Source organism: Clytia hemisphaerica, unplaced genomic scaffold (genome assembly GCF_902728285.1).
Source record: "Clytia hemisphaerica strain Z4C2 unplaced genomic scaffold, Clytia hemisphaerica genome assembly, whole genome shotgun sequence".
NCBI lineage: Eukaryota > Metazoa > Cnidaria > Hydrozoa > Leptothecata > Clytiidae > Clytia > Clytia hemisphaerica.
In genome coordinates, this window is record NW_027103510.1 from 1,070,035 (window position 1) to 1,090,428 (window position 20,394).

Genomic DNA, 20,394 nt, shown 5'->3' on the forward strand with positions numbered 1-20,394 from the left:
CTCAACTGTTACTAATGGTATGCAATCTCAGGTATTTTTCTAGCTCTAGATGGGTTGAACAAGAAAGTCGCGCAATTATTTTTTTCAATTATTCCAGTAAAAGAAATGTGATCTGTTGGTTTAGTTTCTAAAAGCATCACTCCATTAAATGGCTTAACACTTTTTTGCATGCACTGGATCTCAGAGAAGATTCAAAATTCCATTCAAGAAAGTCCAACTGCGCTAACATGATTTCATATCAAAATGTACAACAGCAAAACCACACTACCAATGCGATATCACGAGACCTTTGAGACACGGTATTTGGGAAAGAATTTTGGATTTCTCAGATAGGTCAAATTTCTGCCAATCATCAATTAATTTCTCTTAAAACATTTCTTTCGCATACCAAAAAAGTAATTTAAACCGAGAATACTACGGTGGCCGAGAAAGCTCAACCAAGATTTAAATTTTCAAAATACGAATTTAAATATTCAAAATACAGATTTAAATATTAGAATATGAATTTAAATATCAAAATACAGATTTAAATATTAGAATATGAATTTAAATATCAAAATACAGATTTAAATATTAGAATATGAATTTAAATATCAAAATACAGATTTAAATATTAGAATACGAATTTAAATATTAGAATATGAATTTAAATATCAAAACACGAATTTAAATACTAGAATATGAATTTAAATATTAAAAATACAGATTTAAATATTAAAAATACAGATTTAAATATTCAAAATACAGATTTAAATATTCGAATATTAATTTAAATATCCAAAATACGAATTTAAGTATTCAAAATACAGATTTAAATATTAGAGTATGAATTTAAATATCGGAATACGAATTTAAATATTAGAGTACGAATTTAGATATTAGAATACGAATTTAAATCTTCTAAACACGGATTTAAATATTCAAATATGAATTTAAATATTTTCTATCAGACTTTAATATTGGAATCCGATTTTAGCGGACCTTAATATTTTAATCCGGGTTTCAACAAAAGCTGGCTCGGGCCATTTGGCCTACTATATGGCCCACCTTTTGGCTCGCTGATTTTGCTGAATAATCAGTTTTTAAAAAAGCGAGTAAGAGTCGACCGTTGATATGAGGGGAAATTACGAAATTTATAGACCCGTGCGGCCCGGCAATCGTCCTTACGCGAAGGTCTTGCGCTGTACTAATTGTACCGATTTAAGGCAAAATCTAATCGGGCGCTGTGTCTTCAATTTTGGTACTGCGTCTTAGATATTTTGCAGGCTTGTTTTCCATTCGGTAGAGATGCCTCACGGAAAGTTTGATCGACTAAAAACACCGTACGGCCCGGCAATCGTCCTTACGGGGACGTCCTGCAGCGTACCTTTCGCGACCCGTAGCCTTGTGACCGGTGACGGTGGAGTGATGAAATTTGGGATGCTTTCCCCCTTCGATATGCTTGACGTCTCCAGAAAGTTTCAAGTCGTGAGCCCGCCCAGTCCGGCGCTAGGAGAGGGGGTCATTTACGGTCCCGTACGGGTCCTGGTCCTTTACGGTCCCGTAGCGCCCTTCTGTTAACTTTTCAGGACTTTGGACCTATTTTTTCGGAATCTACACTCAAAAAAACATGAAATAAAAGATTTTAAAGATGCCCCTGTCACGCTCCGAACTGGGGATTGCTAGTGTGTGAACCGAACGCCTTATGCCACTGGGCCAACTTCAAGCCGTTTCAACTTTTCAGGGATGTCATTCGTTCGCTAGCTTGACTTGGCCCAGAGCTCAATAGGGACCCCTCAAACTATTTTTTAGACCTGGCTGAATGGTAATTTTCCCCTTACATCGACGATCGACTCTTACTCGTTTTTTTTTAAACTGCTGTACGCCAAATGGCCTGGGCCAACTAGGCGAGCCAGCTTTTGTTGAAACCCGGATTACAATATTAAGGTCCGCTAAAATCAGATTCCAATATTTAAGTCCGATAGAAAATATTTAAATTAATATTTGAATATTTAAATCCGTGTTTAGAAGATTTAAATTCGTATTCTAATATCTAAATTCGTACTCTAATATTTAAATTCGTATTCCAATATTTAAATTCATATTCTAATATATAAATCTGTATTTTGAATACTTAAATTCGTATTTTGGATATTTAAATTCATATTCGAATATTTAAATCTGTATTTTGAATATTTAAATTCGTATTTTGGATATTTAAATTCATGTTCGAATATTTAAATCTGTATTTTTAATATTTAAATTCATATTCTAGTATTTAAATTCGTGTTTTGATATTTAAATTCATATTCTAATATTTAAATTCGTATTCTAATATTTAAATCTGTATTTTGATATTTAAATTCATATTCTAATATTTAAATCTGTATTTTGAGATTTAAATTCATATTCTAATATTTAAATCTGTATTTTGATATTTAAATTCATATTCTAATATTTAAATCTGTATTTTGAATATTTAAATTCGTATTTTGAAAATTTAAATCTTGGTTGAGCTTTCTCGGCCACCGTAGAATACAAACAGTTTCAGATGATATAAAATTTCTTTTCCAAAATAAGTTTTAGTTAAAAACAACATTATTTCAAGAATTCTCCTCAATAGATTAAAACATGAAAAACCTTAAGCTTCCAGAAAAGTAAAAAAGTGAACAACAAATCACTGCTGAAGACTTTACACTGCAAATAACTTTTTATCAACAAATTGCAAATCGCTATGATAACTAACGAACCCGGAAATATCACTTTTTTTAACAACCGCAAGTGGATTTTTATTAAGAGGTCTTGACCCCAAACTTCTGGACGGTTTCTCTATAGAATAAAACGCTAAGAAGGATAAGAACATCCTTTTAAAAACAGAAACCAGGTCAGTTCATAATAGAAGCTTATTATGCACACTGTTCTTACTTATAAGAACAATTGGGTTCAAAAAATGGGGCAACTCCCCCCCCCCCAAGCGTCCGATTTTTTTGGAGGGTTTGATTGCTAATTTCAGCGCCCCTTTATTATTTTACACCGTAAAATCAGCAGTTTTCAGCCAAAAAAAGAACAATATCCAAAAATTTTCATGTTCCCTTTCGATCGTCTAATTTTTCCTAAGATATTTTCTTTAATAAACTTTTGAAAATCGCCTCCTCAGTTTTGGCTGACCAACCAAGCAAAAGCTCAACAAAGTATCCCAGAACTAAAAAGAATGCAAGCTGATAAGGATAATAGTAAGATGAATGACCGATGACTTTACCAGAGTCAAAAGCAAAACAAGGCTCACCTTTGTTTCCCAAGAAATCAATGATCTGAGTCTCCAATTGCCATAACAAATCTTTCTTTTCTGCTAAATCAATCTGGAAAAAAAACAAAAAGATGGTGAAGTGATCGAAAAAGTTACAGTTTTAACAAAAACTACTACAAAATCATGTAGTAAGAAGTGTGAACTTTTGAAGAAGGGAAAAATTTATGTCAAGAAGAAAACGAAGTTCTTTCATTCTTATTTCAAGTCCATTTTCTTTCTTCATCAAAAACAGTATAACACTTATCGCAATAAAAATTGATAAAAATTGGGGATCAGAAAACAGTTAGCCTGTGTGTGTTTTCTCGATTCCTCTTTCTCGCAATGTACAAAAAAGAAAAAAAACTAACGGAGTTAATTCTTGAATAAACATATAGAAACTTTTATAGCATTCAATAGTTAATAAGTTAACTTTATATGAATACTAATTTGTCCCATTTAAAAAGAAAGCTGACACTTTCTTGTTGTTAGAACTGTCAACACATTAAACATATCTTTTGAGGAACCCAGCTCAAATTGCAGATTACGACCCTCGGAAAAGCGAGTCGGCTACTCATTGTTTGACTCCATCCGATCGGGCAATCGTTTTGAAACAGCCCTGGTCTTAGACAGTACTGGTCTTAGACTTTATTCACTTGTGAGGATCTTCAAAGTACATCTTCCAACCCTTTTGGTGTAGCTTTTATAAGAATAAACTATATAAGAACATAAGGCTTCGGTGGTCAAAATCTTAGGAACAAGTTAAAAACATTTCTAAGGCTTAGGGGGCTCTAAAACACCTGTTTTCTCAGGAAAATGGACAAAATTACTCAAAAAATGCTAAAAATAAGAACATGTTAAGAACATTCTTAGGCTTGAAACCCGAAAAGTTAAGAACATCTAAAGGCGTCAAAAATTGTGTATGTTCATATTAAAAACGTATATTAGGCACCTGGTAGTACTAATCCCTTACAAAGCCCTCTTGGCAACTTCTCTATGAAAAGGCTGATAGGTATCGACATAAACTTTTTAAGCAATGTAACATGTTTGTTTATGTAGCAGGGGGGGGGGGGTGAAGCAGTTAGTACAAGACATCATGCCTACTAACTGCTTTCTCGGAAGAAGTTAGTAACACCACCACCTTGGTACACTTAGTACAGTTAGTACTAACTGAATTTAGCCTTGAAAAAGGCTTTTGACCTTCATAAATTCAATAAAATCAAATAAAATAAAATTTAATATCTTAAAAATGATTCAATTTTCCATAGCTTTCAATAAGAAAAAACAACATTTTAGAAAATCAAATTTCTATTGCAACCAGCAAATTGTTTTTAAGATTTAAAAAAAAAATTTCGAAAATTTGAAAAAAAAATCTACTTCCCAAAAATTTTTTTTGGTAAAATATGGTCTTTTTTTTAAAATTTTCTCACAAAATCCTATTTTTTACACAATTAGTACCAAAATTTGGCAAATTTTTAGCAGGGGACCACCCTTTTTTGCAGTTAGTACATCTGAGTACTAAGTGATTTTATCCAATTCATATGGCACACCACCACGGTACTAACCGGCATGATGTCTTGTACTAACTGCTTCACCCCCCCCCCTGTATGTAGGATTATCAGAGTAATACGAATAGACGAGAAACAAATAAAAGGAAAAAGAAAATATTTAAATGACTATTTCATGGTCACGTACGCAGTAGTCCAAAGTAGCAAAGTAAAGAAAACCCTGCGAGTCTAATTCACCGTGTTTGTGGTTGAATTTGACGGGACCAAAAGTTTTAAATCCAAAGACCTACCAACCGATCCGTAACTATAAGTGCAAGAGCTAAAACCTTTTTTTGCTTTCCTGTTTAAAATAAAAAGAGCAACAACAAAACCAATGAGTCAATCGCTTTGCACTTTAACTCGAAAATAAGATTTGAAACGTTTTTAATTGTTACAAGCCTTATAAAGAAATAATAACGGTTTAAAGTGTAAATTGGTAGATTTTTCCTTTTAAATCTTATAACCGTACCGTGAAATTGAACTGTGAGAATAAGCACTTCCTTCTAAAAATCATTCCAGCTCTAATGTAAGAATTGATTGAAAAGTCGACCCTACTTAAACCTCTGGTTGTCACAAGACTTAAAATATCGGCGTCATGAAAAAAATGCTAAATTATCTTTCCTGCTCAAGCCTTACAATTCGATTTGTTAAATAATACAAATTTCGACATCTTCTCTGACGGCAGTATCAGATCTTATCTTATCTTAATATACCAAGTTGAAGCCAAATATATACCAAGTTTTGCAATGAGCTAAACTGGCATACTTTTAAAATTTCACGCGAGACTAAATACAACAGAGGGCAGGTGAAATACCAAAAACAAAAAATCTTTCTAGTCTTTTATTTGGTTAAGTTGATGGATATACATTTTTGAGCTGATAAAATTCAAACTTTCCTAGAATAAATTACCAACTCACAAAGATAATTATATACTCGAAGGTTTATCATCTTTCCGATATCGTCAACAATAATTTTAAAACGAAATTCATATAAAAGTCTATACCTTGTGTCGCGTATTCTAATACAAATGAACATTTAGCAATATTCAAAAACTGTTACAGTTAGAAAGAAGGAAACACACTGCGTGCTGCACTGTGAGAGAAGGATATACTAGCCTGTGAACAGAGGATGTTGTGTTTTATAAGAAAGTAATCCAATGATACAACATTTCACTTAAGCCGTAGTGAAAAAGAAAACATGCCGCTAAAAAAAACTCATTACAAATGTATTTTAAATAGTAGTATATTGATAAACTGATCAAGATTTTCGGGACCTCAAAATTGGAATATTACTTCTTATATTTATAAGAATAACTTACTTAGTCATGCTTAAACGATGTTGTCGTCCGTTACAGTGATAGTAAAGGCGGGAAAATATACATGCGCGGAGTTTACAGCCGATATGACGGTATACGGGAAAAGAATCTACGGTAGAGTTTTGAAGAATCGACTGAAACTGACAAACTCTATCGGCTGTAAATTCTTTTGGGCAGAAAACACACTTGCGGATTTTCTTCGGCTTTTCGCTTTTTTTCTTATGTAGTGATTTGTCTTAGACTATAGCAAAGGTTAAGTCATGCTAGACGACTGATTCAGACAATAATGGACGAAACAAAAGTTGTAGCTAATACAAAAGTTTAAACAAACAGATATTAACCAGTAACCAGTATCGTATTATCATATAACACCCATATTACTGTATTACACGGATACTAAACTACTCCAGTGTATAACTTCCTTAAAACCATTCTCATGATTGTTCTTATAAGAAAAGATTGACTGACAGCGTTCCTATACGACAATGGAACTCAAATTAACGAATGAACGAAAGAAAAAAAAGGTAGATTGGATACACGGAATCAGAGGAGAGGTATCTTTTTTTTTTCTTGTAATCTATTAATTTGATTTCCGTGAATAAAAACTATTGCTTCGTGTGAACTTTATAACTACGTGACACGATAGTTTTGTAGCAAAAAAGCGGTTTCGACTAAGTAAAGCAAAGTAATACCCCTTAACAAGACCCGAGTACGATATTCTTGAGCTAATCACTACCCTTTACAATTAAACGCTATAAGCCTTTGGATTGACTACGCTACAGTCTTTCTAAGACTTTATCACAATCTAAGAAATAATATTTCCTTGTCGAACAGAAATTCGACAGCCTTGTATGGTGCTATGGTTCGCAAGCAATAGGTCCAAACCTAAGAAAACTCTTACGAAAGAAAATGGTGCATAAATCTCTCTGTTTTGTTTTCAATAATACAAGAAAGTAATAAAGAATAATTGGGAATTTCCAGGGAAAAAGAACAGAGCTCTGACCATGTAGACAGCTACCGAAAAGGGAGCCTTTGGGTCACCTCTCGACAGATCAAACTTTACTTACACGATCGAATTTCAAGAAATAAAAGTATATGCAGATTCTCGGAAGAAAACAAGGTGTTAAGCTCTAGTTTAGACGGCCCACTTTTCGCCCTGCCTATTCTAATTGTTAATTAAGGTGAGCATAAAGTGGGCTGTCTAAACTGGAGCTAATACTGACAGAATCGGCATAAAAGGATAAAAGTAAAAAGTTCTACCATTGAAAATTTTGATCCGTTTATACTTGAACCCAACCCCCTCACAATTAGCTCATTGAGGTTGGTAAAGTATAGTCTAATATACGAAATTTAAAATGTATATCAAATTACTTTCAACTGAGGTAGGTCAGGGGGCTTTGAGAAGTTTAATATCCAAATATCTGTCGCCAAAAAAAATTTCTCACAGAATGAGAAAAAGATCTTCATAAATTGTAAAATGTTAAAAATGATTATTTCATAGAGGTCGATAGACCTGAGAAATATATTACTGTAAATAAGTAAAAAATATAAAATGTTGAAATATGAATACCTTCAACTGAGTGAGTCTAGGGTGCAAATCTTCAGTTTCGATTGGTTCGGTAGAAAGACTTTCCACATCTATCCCATCAATGATATCGAATGATTCTAAAAAATATAAAATTCAAATGATAATTCAAAAAATTTATGGTCCAATCATGAATGTGCATCTCGGAAATTAAGAACAATTAATTTAAATTAAATAATAAATTTACATCGAGAGTTTCTCAAGACATAACAAGAGTGTAATTTAAGAGAATTTCCACGCCCAAATAGAAACCCCAAATAAAAAAAAACCTCATAAAAGACACCATAGAATGATCCTCTTTGCTTTAACTTCAAAAAGATAACCTTCTTAAAGTGTTCTACAACTAACAATAGCCGTTTGGCAGCAATGTATCAAATAATGAAGAAATGCATGTATATAATTGTAGTGATTATCTTTTCATGCATGAAAATATCTTTAAACATAATTAATGTTTTACTCGTAAAAGAGTGGATAATATCGACAAGGAAATCCTTAGCCGGTACCTCACTCCATCCTCCATGGAAATAATTATCTTTTATCCTTGTGTCACAGAATTCTTTTTGAGCGAAATAAACTGATGCTGCCAATAATTCTCTACAAAGCGAGGGCCACGAGTGTGCCTTTGAAACAGACATAATTATTTTTGTGTTAAAAAGGAACTTTTTTGAGCAAAATAAACCGCCTGCCAGCCAATAATAATTCTCTACGAATCGAGGACGCCTTTTTTTAAATAGCCAGTATTTTTTAACAACTGAGAGGCGCTTGCCTCCACAGTTCACTACATGTTAGTTTCTCATAAAAAAGCAAACAGTTCTGGTGCTGGCTGGGATTTCCTGAGAATCTCATTAAATATCTTGGTGTGAGGCAATTCCTTTATGGACCAATCAAAACGGAGGAATTTTGTCTCGAATTACGAACTTGATGAAATAAATTACCTTCAACTTGTTGGACAGCTTCTTGTTGCCTGTAATTAATCAAAGACAAAAGTAATGGTGAAGCAAGTATTGATAAACTACACTATTGCACTAATATTTCATGATAGAAAAGTTTGAAAAGTATAGCCTAGTATGCTATGAATTGTAGAAAATGAGCAAAAAATAATGGAAGGAGAATATATTGTTGTTTTGTACAAACTGATATTACCCTGTAACAGTTATGGTATTATCATATAACACCTATATTATTGTATTACAAGAATTACAAACGACTCCAGTCTATTTAAAGTATGTTTCAAGAATTGTTGTGTATAATTCAGGAACAGCGCACATAGTTCAGTCAAAGCATCACTTTACCTTCTCCCGTACTGTCAAGATAGAAACAGTTAATAAGAGTCAGGGAATTTATTATCCACAAAATCTTGATTTGCGATCTTATGGTATTTCAATCAACATTTTCTGAGAGAGATATCACTATAGTGACCACACAAATTCGATTAGGAGTCATGAAGAAAAAAACTGACAACAGAAGTTGACAGAAATGACTGAATCTGCCTGAAATTTATTGATGATGTCATTAGAAAAGAATTTTTAGCATTACAAAATCATCTCAAACTCAAAGATAGAACTATTCATCGCCAAGATCCCAGACAAAGATTATCTTAAAACCTGGAACAAAGAAATACCAACGCAAAAAGTGCAAAGCATTTTTACTTTTACATCGTTTACTGTAAACAAAATGCAAGAATCGATCTCAACTTGTCCAACCACCTTGGGCGTAATAACTGAAATATTGCTTCTTGAGATCGGCTAGGTCGAAATCATCGATATTTAATTGACGTTAAAAAGTGGCAACAAAAAGAGAAATTTCCGTCTTGATCGACCCCTGATATTGCAAATGTTCTTTCTCTGCAATTTGAGAAATTTGCTAAATAAGTACTTTTGATGGTTTCTTAATAAGAGTGGGTGATTAAACGGGTAGTCTTGAATTATAGACAATTATTGTTACCTGATTTACTCATTATTAAACAGGATAAGACAAAATTAGTAAAAAACCTTCATAATTGATTGGCGCAGGTATGCAAGTAGAACAACAATCACGCAAACATCTTGATAACATTTTTAAAAATTGCGGAAAATGCGCAGGAAACTGAGACCTATTGTAAATCATTCATCCAATTTTATTCCAGGCAAAATAGCTAGCAAATTTTTTTTCAAGTGGTGCGAAACAAAAAAATACAACAAAGTTTACATTTTGTTAAAAATGAAAATTGTGTGGCAGCGCAATAAAAATGTTAAGGAAAATCTAGAAATCCTGAATTTTAGAAAAACACCCTTTAGGCACAAAAACGCTATACAAGAACTAGTTAAGAACAAAATCGACACTTAAAATGTGAAAATGAAGTATCCCAGCTGGCACACGACGTTGTTTCAACGTTCATTTGACAACTTTGTCATCAAGATAAGAAAATGATAACAACAATTTGAGGCTCAAACTGGCAAAAATGACAGCTGAAAACAAAGCTTTATCGCTTCTTATAAAGTGTAGCCGTCAGCAAACAATAACACAAATTTAGAGTTATGGAGTAAGGTGTTTACTGGAGGGACAAGAAAACTTGTTCGAGTTAAGGAGACATTCGAGTTATAGAGGTTCGAGTTAAGGAGACATTCGAGTTATAGAGGTTCGAGTTAAAGAGACATTCGAGTTATAGAGGTTCGAGTTAAAGAGACATTCGAGTTATAGAGGTTCGAGTTAAAGAGACATTCGAGTTATAGAGGTTCGAGTTAAAGAGACTTTGGAGTTATAGAGGTTCGAGTTAAAGAGACTTTCGAGTTATTGAGGTTCGAGTTAAAGAGACTTTCGAGTTATAGAGGTTCGAGTTAAAGAGACTTTCGAGTTAAGGTTCGAGTTACAGGACTTTCGAGTTTATAGAGGTTCGAGTTAAAGAGAGACTTTTCGAGTTATAGAGGTTCGAGTTAAAGAGACTTTCGAGTTCGAGTTAAAGTTTTCGAGTTAAGAGGTTCGAGTTAAAGAACTTTGAATATAGAGGTTCGAGTTAAAGAGACTTTCGAGTTATAGAGGTTCGAGTTAAAGAGACTTTCGAGTTATAGAGGTTCGAGTTAAAGAGACTTTCGAGTTATAGAGGTTCGAGTTAAAGAGACTTTCGAGTTATAGAGGTTCGAGTTAAAGAGAGATTCGAGTTATAGAGGTTCGAGTTATAGAGACTTTAATGTACTCACTCTTGTTCTTCCAATTCTTTCCTCAATTTCTTCTCCATCATGTATTGAGCAAGTTCTAAACGTTCCTCTGCCACTAACAAAAATAAAGAAAATATTTCCAATAAGGGCCAACAATTTTTAAGGAGGATAAAAAAATGCATTTGCTGGAAAAGTGAAATTTAAGAGCCTGAACCTTTGGTGGGATAGGATTTGATTGAATATTCGAAAACGTCTGCAATATAGTGGGGTATGGGGGTACAGGTATGACATTCTTGCTGTCGACGGTATTCCAGTGACAAAAGTATTGCACTTACTGTTAACTATCCAAAAGTCCGATCAAAAATTCAATCTGATTTGTTGAATCACAAAACTATGTAATTGAGCCAAATGAATGAATCAGTGTTCAACAAGCAATATGCTGAATGGACCTACCTGATGATGAAACTTAGATAGCAATAAGGAGAAAAACAATCATTTAGAAAATATAGCAGTTAGCAAAAATGCATTAAATTTTATCATTGATATTTGATGGGGGGGAGGGGTTTAGGGAAAAAAGAAATAGAAAGTTCCGGTTGCAAATTTGCAAAGGTTTTGTTGACAATTGAATCATGCTTGATGGTGTCATTGTTATCAATAATTTTTTTAAGTGAAAAAACAAAGAAATATATGGAAAAAGCCCAATTCAAATCTGCAAAAACGGCGATTTCCGGCACACTTCCGGCATGACAAGATTCTCAAAAATCCGAATCGGCCACACTTAGGGCATTGCTGATACACATCTTCATGCAAAAATCGGGAAAAACGATTAATGAAATCTCGAGAAAATGGCAACAAACCGGTTTTGACGGCATATTATCGGCATTTTTGGCCGAAATTGTTTTACTTCAAAAATCAGGCTCCGTCACATTTTAGGTATTGCCATTTTTCATCAGTCTGCAAAATTTCATGAAAAAATATAAAGTACAGCTCGAGAAATTCAAGAAAAATCGTTTTTCCGGCGATATTCGGCTGTTCCGGCGATTTTTAGAAAGTCCGGCATCAAAAATCAGTTTTATTGACAATTGAACCATGCTTGATGGTTGGCATTGTTATCAATAATAATTTTGCGTGAAAAAAACAAAGAAATAATAGGAAAAAGTCCAATGAAAATCTGCAAAAACGGCGATTTCCGGTATATTTCTGGCATTTTCGGCAAGAATAGAACTTTTCTCAAAAATCGAACTCAGCCATGTTTTGGGCATTGCTATTACGCATCTATGTGCAAAAAATCAGAAAAAACTAATGATGAAATCTCGAGAAATTGCCAAAAAAACGGTTTTTCCGGCATATTTCCGGCATTTTCGGCCGGAAAAAAATGTTTTTCGAAAATCAGGCTCCGTCATATTTTAGGTATTGTCATTTTGCATCAATGTGCAAAATTTCATAAAAAAATATAAAGTACAGCTCGAGAAATTCAAGAAATACTGTATTTCCGGCGAAAATAGGTTGTTCCGGCGATTTTTAAATAGTTCCGGCTTCAAAAATCAATTTTATTGAAAATTAAAACATGCTTGATGGTGGGCATTGCTATTAATAATGCTTTTGAATGAAAAAACAATCAATTATAAGGAAAAAGGCCAATGAAAATCTGCAAAAACAGCGATTTCCGGCATATTTCCGGCATTTTAAGCCGGAAAAAAATTTTTCTCAAAAATCGGACTCGGCCATGTTTTGGGCATTGTTAATACGTATCTTTGAGCAAAAAATCAGAAAAAACTAATGATAAAATCTCGAGAAAATGCCAAAAAACCAGTTTTTCTGGCATATTTCCGGCATTTTTGGCCGGAGAAAATTTTTTTCCCAAAATCGGGCTCCGTCACATTTTGGGCATTGCCATTTTGCATCATTGTGCAAAAAATCAGAAAAAACTAATGAGCCAATCCTGAGAAAAGCTGGCAACAGACGAACGAACGGACGAACGAACGGACGAACGAACGAACGGACAAGGGTTAATTTAAAGGACTACCTTAGGTAGGTCCAAAAAGTGTTTGTTGTTGAGCGAACTTTTGGATGGTAAGCAAGTAAGCCGTCAGTGTCTCAACACGACAAATTAACCAAACAAATTCACAAATTTAACGACAAATTCAGTATTTTGATGAATTTTTCTAAATCCCAAGGGTGGAAAAGTCACTTTTGAGACTTTGCTGAGACAAAATCCGTCTGAGACGGTAGAACCCAGCTGGCATACAACGTTGTTTCAAAGTTCACCTAACGTTATATGGACGTCGTGAACGTTAGATAAACGATGAAAAGACGTTGTTTGCCAGCTGGGAACTGTGAGTACTGCGTAAGTACGGCACCAAACGGTGACCTAATAAAGATCTTAGCAATTTTTTCTATCGGAAACATAAACAGAAACATAAGTTACTTACAAAACGAGATCTATCCATGGTGAAGAAAAACATCAAATTGCAGATGATATGAAAAATAAAAACATGTTAGTAAAGGTACGAAATTCATGAAAAATGTAATCAAGAGGGAACGAACATAAATGTATGAAAAAGGGTGCTAAAAAGTGAAGAATTATTTATTAACGGTAAAAATTGGAGTTTTTTTTTCGAAAGATGAGGGAGGATGACAGTAAAAAGAAAAGATTTCGAAAGAAAAGAAATTGCTACTTCCAATCTCATCTTTCATCTCCATCAAAATATCAAACAAAGAGCAAAAATTTTCTTAGTTGTTGTAAGAAGAATTTTTCGGTTAGAATAAACATTAATAATAATATGAGAATAGCCTAGAAGGAGAATCTAGCTCAAAACGAGATCTATATAAATTCGACATTCTCCGAGATAACTTCCAGATATTTTTTCTGAAAATTATGCTAGCATACAATAGAGAAAAAAAACCCTTCTAAATAAAAAAGACAAAGAAATGGAAAAAAGATCAGTTTCAGAAAATCCGTAACAAGAAGATAAAGAGGAAGTTGGTTAGGATTACGATGAAAACAAATTCAAAATAGAAGATGAATGTTGGAGAGGATTTAGAGGAAAAAACAATAATAGTATTATCTCTTTATTTGGGGAATAAAAAGTTTCAAATTTTTAAAAAAGTGTCATAATATTATCCACTTGTTTGGAAATTTCTATTTCCTTATTTAGGGGTGAAAGTCTTTTTTAATTGCATTATTGAAGTTACCCAGTGACTATAGATCTATATGACAAGGGGGTTTGCAACCACTAATACAGGGGTCTGTCGCCAATATCGGATGGTAGGACCATTGAGTTTCAAGCCCGAAGGGCTAGAGGTCAATCTCTTTGGTAGGATTTGAAGCCTACAAATCCTACCAAAGTTGCGCGGCCTTGAGCGACCCGCCTGGTTTTTACAGAAATGACAGATTGAAACTAAAATTTACCGCTTAATTTCGAAAAATATATCACTCGAAAACAAAGGAATTGCTAGATTCAATCCGTCATAAAAAATACGGCGCATATTTTAAGGCTTCAATTTTTCTTGCCTGAGAAAGGTTAGAGATTGACCTCTAGCCCTTCGGGCTTGAAACTCAATGGGTAGGACATCTAAAAATGTTAATCGTACTTCCTCTCACAAATTTTACCGATTTGAAATAAGATTTTAACACATCGCATGAAAAATAATTTTCAAAAAAAACAGATCACTCCATCTCTCTAAAAGTAAAATCAATGAGACGCAAAATTTGCTGAACCTGAACACCATAAAAGAATAACAAATTGCAAGAATTAGGAAATAACATCAAACAAAGATGACATTAAATCAAAATGTCAGCACAAATATCATATTCCATCGCACACTAGATAGAGGTTCACTGCTTATATATTTTCCATGATAGTACGCCCAGTCTTTGAACGAAACTAGTTGTGTTTACGTCAATTTTTAATTTCAAAACATTCGAACCCCGCAGTTGTTAACCAGATATAAAATCAACATGGTTGGCTCTAAAGGCTAGCCTCCACTTTCACGCAAAATGAGCAAAAAAATTTTTGTCAATCGTTTTGCCTGCAGAAAAGATTACGTCATTAAAAAAGTTTTGAGCCAAAAAATCAAAAGACCAATGACCTTACAAAAACGTCAAAAGGTTTTCGCCCATTTCGCGCGAAATGGAGACCGGTCTTAAAACTATAAACAAAAAATTCCGTTCTCAAAACGGTCATAACAAGCCTGATCCAGTCAAGTTAGTAGAGATCATAATATCATACATACCTCGTTATTTTCAATTGCATCAATGCTTTCTTGAAGTTTTGAAATCCTAAAAATTCAAACAAATAAAATATGAGGAAAAATCTCTCTCTTTCACTGTAAAAGAATCTTTAATCAGCAAATAATATAGTAAAACAAACATGGTTCAAATCATTTTTAAGATAAGAAATTTGAGATACAAAACCTTGAAGTTGGCACACAGTAACATTCATATATAGCTTGTACAAGCGAATAATGCAAAATTGAGCCTTATGGAACGATGGCGAGGTATAGTCAAAAGCGTCAGCGTCACACAGGGGTTCACGGTTCAATGTGAACGGATTCAGTTAATAGATAGCCGATCCGTAGTAGTCCGTGAAAAAAAATAATCGAATAACTGCCTGAAAGTCCTAGATTGACTATCCACGCAAAAAACCTCTCACAATAAAATGCAAAAAAATTCTACAGTTCTACAGTTAGGAGATAAATTCATAAAACTTTAGAAATAACAATTTGACCTGGCTACCTGGCATTAAAAAAGCTCTTAAAGCTGGCAGATTATCAACAGTTTAAAGACAGATAAGAAGGAAACTATATTATCAGAGTAAAAAAGCCGTGGAGATAAATTTTCAAAAGAAAGTAGAAGTTATGTCATGCTAAAATACACGTGAGCCTGGTAGTGCTTGTGATGTTTTGATTGATTTCATAATAAAACCTAGTTTCTTTAATTTTTGGGACTCCAAATCGTAGATTTATAAAGCCCAAAGGGCTAGATGTCGTGCTTTGGCTTAAAAGTGTGCCGAGGTTAGGTAGGAAATCCTACCTAGGTCACATGACGTTACAATAGAATTTCAGCACTTGACCAATAAGAAGCTTCGCAGGTTTTCGAAAACAATAGCAGCAATATTTTTTGCGATATTCACTTTTTTTTGCTTGGAAGAGGTTAAAGCACGACATCTAGGACGGGCTTTACAGAAATCTGTGATCCAAATATTCAAATACAAATTCAAAAATATGATACATATAAATGTTGAGAGAGGGAAGGGTATTTAGAGTTAAACGAGGTCGACTTAGTTATATCTGCTCTTTGTAACTGAAACTCGGTATCTATTCTTCTTTAGTTTGTAGGTGTGCATCGTGGTAATGGACCACTTTGAGGTAGAAACGAATCATGAATGTTCAAGATTGATATTCACTCTTATAACGGCTTTCCATTTTCTAGAAGCAAAGACTGCAAGATTATAGACAAAAAGGAAGACGTTATCAGAGCGCGTCGGACCCGATTACCCATGATAAATTTCAACCGTGAAAAGTTAAAACATTCTTTGCAGAAAAGGCTCACAAACAATATACTTACCACGTGAATAAGGAAGACTGGGACGAGGCTTGGAAAGCGTACGTAGAATGGATTTTATTTAGTTTCACTTGAAATAAATGCTGTCGGTAAATTTTCGAGTACACAGATTTCCGCAAGCGTCTTCTGAAAACCTTGAGAAAGAAAGTTCAAAATAATATAAAATGAGTTTTTTTTAAAGTTGGAATGCTGAAGAAAGTCTGACTAAGCATTACACTAAAGACGACTTCGAGACAACGCAATCTAAAACATCAATAGCCATAGCAAATCGTACACTTATATCGAAATCAAGAATTCGGATAAAATGATACCTTATCGGCTCTTTAAAGACTGGTTAGACGCCGCGTCCCCTTTTAAACTGGCCCTTAATCCGCCACTGTTCAATGTTGCTTGTAAGGACGGTAAAAAGTACCGAAACCTGCAAAGACCACTACATAATAATTGACTTGAGAAAGGATTAGAGATGTCATACTTCGGTTGGTAAATTAAGAAGTTATAACTTTCTTCTCCTAATCACATTTCTTTTTTATGATTGCGAACAAAAATCATAAAAAAGAAATAAGTTTATACCTAAACTACTAATCACAGTCCAATCCAATCATCTTATACACAGAGTAAAAGAGGTCAAAAACATCACTTTTAGGTTAAAACCTTCAAAGTGCACTACGAATTCCACCACAGGTTGAAAGATAATGCCAACGAAAAGGGCCAATGAAAAGGGTCAATGAAGTATCTAACCAATACTGTTCTCCTCAGTCACCTTCAACTCCAACTCCAACTTTTTACCCTTGAAAACTGATAACAATTCGACTGAGAAATTCAGTCCAGGACAAATCAAAAGTTGACTTTCAATGACAAACATACACTAGTTTACATTTTGTTCTCATCAAAAGTTTCGTTTCTTTTCGTGTTGTAATGTTATCATTTTTGTGGTAAGACTATATTACCAATGTTTCTATACTAGTTGTGTTTTAATTCACTTATCGTTTGGTTTCAAAGTTTCTCACGGGAAGATGTACAATAATACTGTCGTTTTAATTAGATATATCATAACAGTACGCTTTAATAGACTTTCAGCTTCCTAGAAAGATACATTTCTAATGCGCATCCAAGCACTTAACATTTATTGTCTCAATAATATAAGCTCTAGTTTAGGTCGACTTTCTGTCCGGACTATTCTAATTGTTGATATGATACTCACAATTTTTTAGCACTCAATTAAATTATCATCATAGATCAATAATATTGATTAGTGTTAATAATTGATAATATCGATTAAATATACAAATATACAATTGATATAATCGATATCTTATATCTGATCGATATAATCGATACTCACAATTTTTTAGGCGCCGATTATTTATCGATTATCGTTTTTAATCGATATTTAATCAATCGATTAAATATCGATTAGCTACCGATTTTAATCGATAATCGGTTTTATCGATAAGTAACGTCTGGATTGTTAGAGTAGACAAGAAGTGGGCGGAAAGTTCGTCATTTAATTGACGTCAAAAGAGAGCACTGCGTTGACTTTGGACAACCAACTTTCTGCCCACTTTAATTCAAAATAAACCAGCCGAGGCTGGAAGGTCAGCCAATAGAGCTTAGCTAGATAGCTTTAATAAGTGGGTTAACAGATGTAAGAGATGTACTGAGTAGACTAAAAATGTTGAATACAAATGTACAAAATGTGAAACATTTGATAACAAGCCTGAGAGCTCCTTCACACCCCCCCCCCCCAACGAGAAACTCAAAGTATACTTCTCTTTAGCATTGTAGCACTGTTTTTATGACATCAAACAATTAAGCTATAGTTCATTCCCAGTTCATTACTATAAAATAAACAGAAAAACGTCAGAAACTGTACTTTTTGTTTTACTTGATAAAACTCCAATTTCACTTTAAACTAACAAGCTACAAACTTTAAGTCACAAAGCGCAAACTCCAGAAAAACACAATTTGCATCAAAAACTTTACAAAACGTAGTTCATATTTATAACATTTCAACAGGAACTGTATTTTGGTAGACTTGGTCAAATTACAGAAACCATTTATCAGTTGTCTGCAAGGGCAATGAGGTACGTAAAAACTGACTGCTATTCAGTCAAAGCCAAAATTTGGCAAGGTCAGAAAAACATAATTTGCATCCAGTCTGCGTAAATAAATTTTGTAGTTTAGTCGCAAATGATAATCGAAAGCAAAACTTAAAATTCATAACTATGCGGGGAAGCTCATTTTTCCCCCGTTTTGCTTTAAACTCCCTTTTGATTGGTCTATGAATTTGGGCGATCGCCTTGAGCTATGTCCAGTACACAGGCGAAAATGCGGTGGTCAACCAGAATTATACTTTGAGTTTGACAAGATTTATCTCCTAAATATTGGAAATCGATTTTGAAAAAATATTAGGGAGATAAAATTCAAAAAAATATGACTATTTTTTCCATAAGTCTATTCTCCCTAATAAAAACACGAAATAAATATGCAAGACATTAAGGACACACGGACACACCAGATTTTGGTTTACCGTTGCTCGGGAGTCCAAAATAAGTAATATCTCTAGGAAAACTCGTAAGTCAGAAATCAGGCCAAATCTCAAGGAAAATGCGGTGGTAAAATTGAAAAGAGATATTTAAGACATTCTTACCAAATTTTAGTTGACCGTGGCTCGGCCGTCGAGAATTCTTGATTTGTCTCTGGGGAAATTCGCTAGTCCAAAATCAGACCAAATCTCCGGGAAAATGCGGTGGTAAAATTAAAAGGAGATATTTAAGACATTCTTACCAAATTTTAGTTGATCGTGGCTCGGCCGTCCAGAATTATTGATGGTCTCTGGGGAAATTCGCTAGTCCAAAATCAGACCAAATCTCCGGGAAAATGCGGTGGTAAAATTAAAAGGAGATATTTAAGACATTCTTACCAAAATTTAGTTGACTGTGGCTCGGCCGTCCAGAATAATTGATTTGTCTCTGGGGAAATTCGCTCGTCCAAAATCAGATCAAATCTCCAGGACAATGCGGTGGTAAAATTGAAAGGAGATATTTAAGACATTCTTACCATATTTTAGTTGACCGTGGCTCGGCCGTCGAGAATTCTCGATTTGTCTCTAGGGGAATTTGCTAGTCCAAAATCAGACCAAATCTTCGGGAAAATGCGTTGGTAGAATTGAAAGGAGATATCTAAGACATTCTTACCAAATTTTAGTTGACCGTGGCTCGGCCGTCGAGAATTATTGATTTTTCTCTGGGGAAATTTGCTAGTCCAAAATCAGACCAAATCTTCGGGAAAACTCGGTGGTAAAATTGAAAGGAGATATCTAAGACATTCTTACCAAAATTTAGTTGACCGTGGCTCGGCCGTCGAGAATTATTGATTTTTCTCTGGGGAAATTTGCTAGTCCAAAATCAGACCAAATCTTCGGGAAAATTCGGTGGTAAAATTAAAAGGAGATATCTAAGACATTCTTACCAAATTTTAGTTGACCGTAGCTCGGCCGTCCAGAATAATTGATTTGTCTCTGGGGAATTTTGCTAGTCCAAAATCAGACCAAATCTCTGCAAAAATGCAGTGGTAAAATTGAAAGGAGATATTTAAGACTTTCTTACCAAATTTTAGTTGACCGTGGCTCGGCCGTCGAGAATTATTGATTTTTCTCTGGGGAAATTTGCTAGTCCAAAATCAGACCAAATCTTCGGGAAAATGCGGTGGTAAAATTGAAAGGAGATATTTAAGACATTCTTACCAAATTTTAGTTGACCGTGGCTCGGCCATCGAGAAATATTGATTTGTCTCTGGGGAAATTCGCTAGTCCAAAATCAGACCAAATCTCCGCAAAAATGCAGTGGTAAAATTGAAAGGAGATATTTAAGACTTTCTTACCAAATTTTAGTTGACCGTGGCTCGGCCGTCGAGAATTATTGATTTTTCTCTGGGGAAATTTGCTAGTCCAAAATCAGACCAAATCTTCGGGAAAATGCGGTGG

The 20,394-nt window shown here is 34.2% G+C and overlaps 2 protein-coding genes across 2 annotated transcripts in view; both read right to left on the reverse strand.

Annotated features, from left to right (window-relative positions):
• LOC136799089 (uncharacterized) overlaps positions 1 to 10,958 on the reverse strand; it is a 41,138-nt gene extending 30,180 nt beyond the window's left edge. Inside the window, exons 1-4 of the mRNA XM_067055773.1 lie at positions 10,886 to 10,958; positions 8,645 to 8,673; positions 7,695 to 7,789; positions 3,266 to 3,338 (exon numbers count right to left, since the gene is read on the reverse strand). Coding sequence (XP_066911874.1) covers positions 3,266 to 3,338; positions 7,695 to 7,789; positions 8,645 to 8,673; positions 10,886 to 10,926 — 238 coding nt within the window. The 5' untranslated portion in view covers positions 10,927 to 10,958. The remainder of the gene's footprint in view (positions 1 to 3,265; positions 3,339 to 7,694; positions 7,790 to 8,644; positions 8,674 to 10,885) is intronic.
• Positions 10,959 to 13,655: 2,697 nt separating this feature from the next.
• Positions 13,656 to 20,394, reverse strand: part of LOC136799042 (uncharacterized) — a 31,062-nt gene continuing 24,323 nt past the window's right edge. The window contains exons 8-10 of the mRNA XM_067055721.1: positions 16,413 to 16,543; positions 15,080 to 15,125; positions 13,656 to 13,667 (exon numbers count right to left, since the gene is read on the reverse strand). Coding sequence (XP_066911822.1) covers positions 13,656 to 13,667; positions 15,080 to 15,125; positions 16,413 to 16,543 — 189 coding nt within the window. The remainder of the gene's footprint in view (positions 13,668 to 15,079; positions 15,126 to 16,412; positions 16,544 to 20,394) is intronic.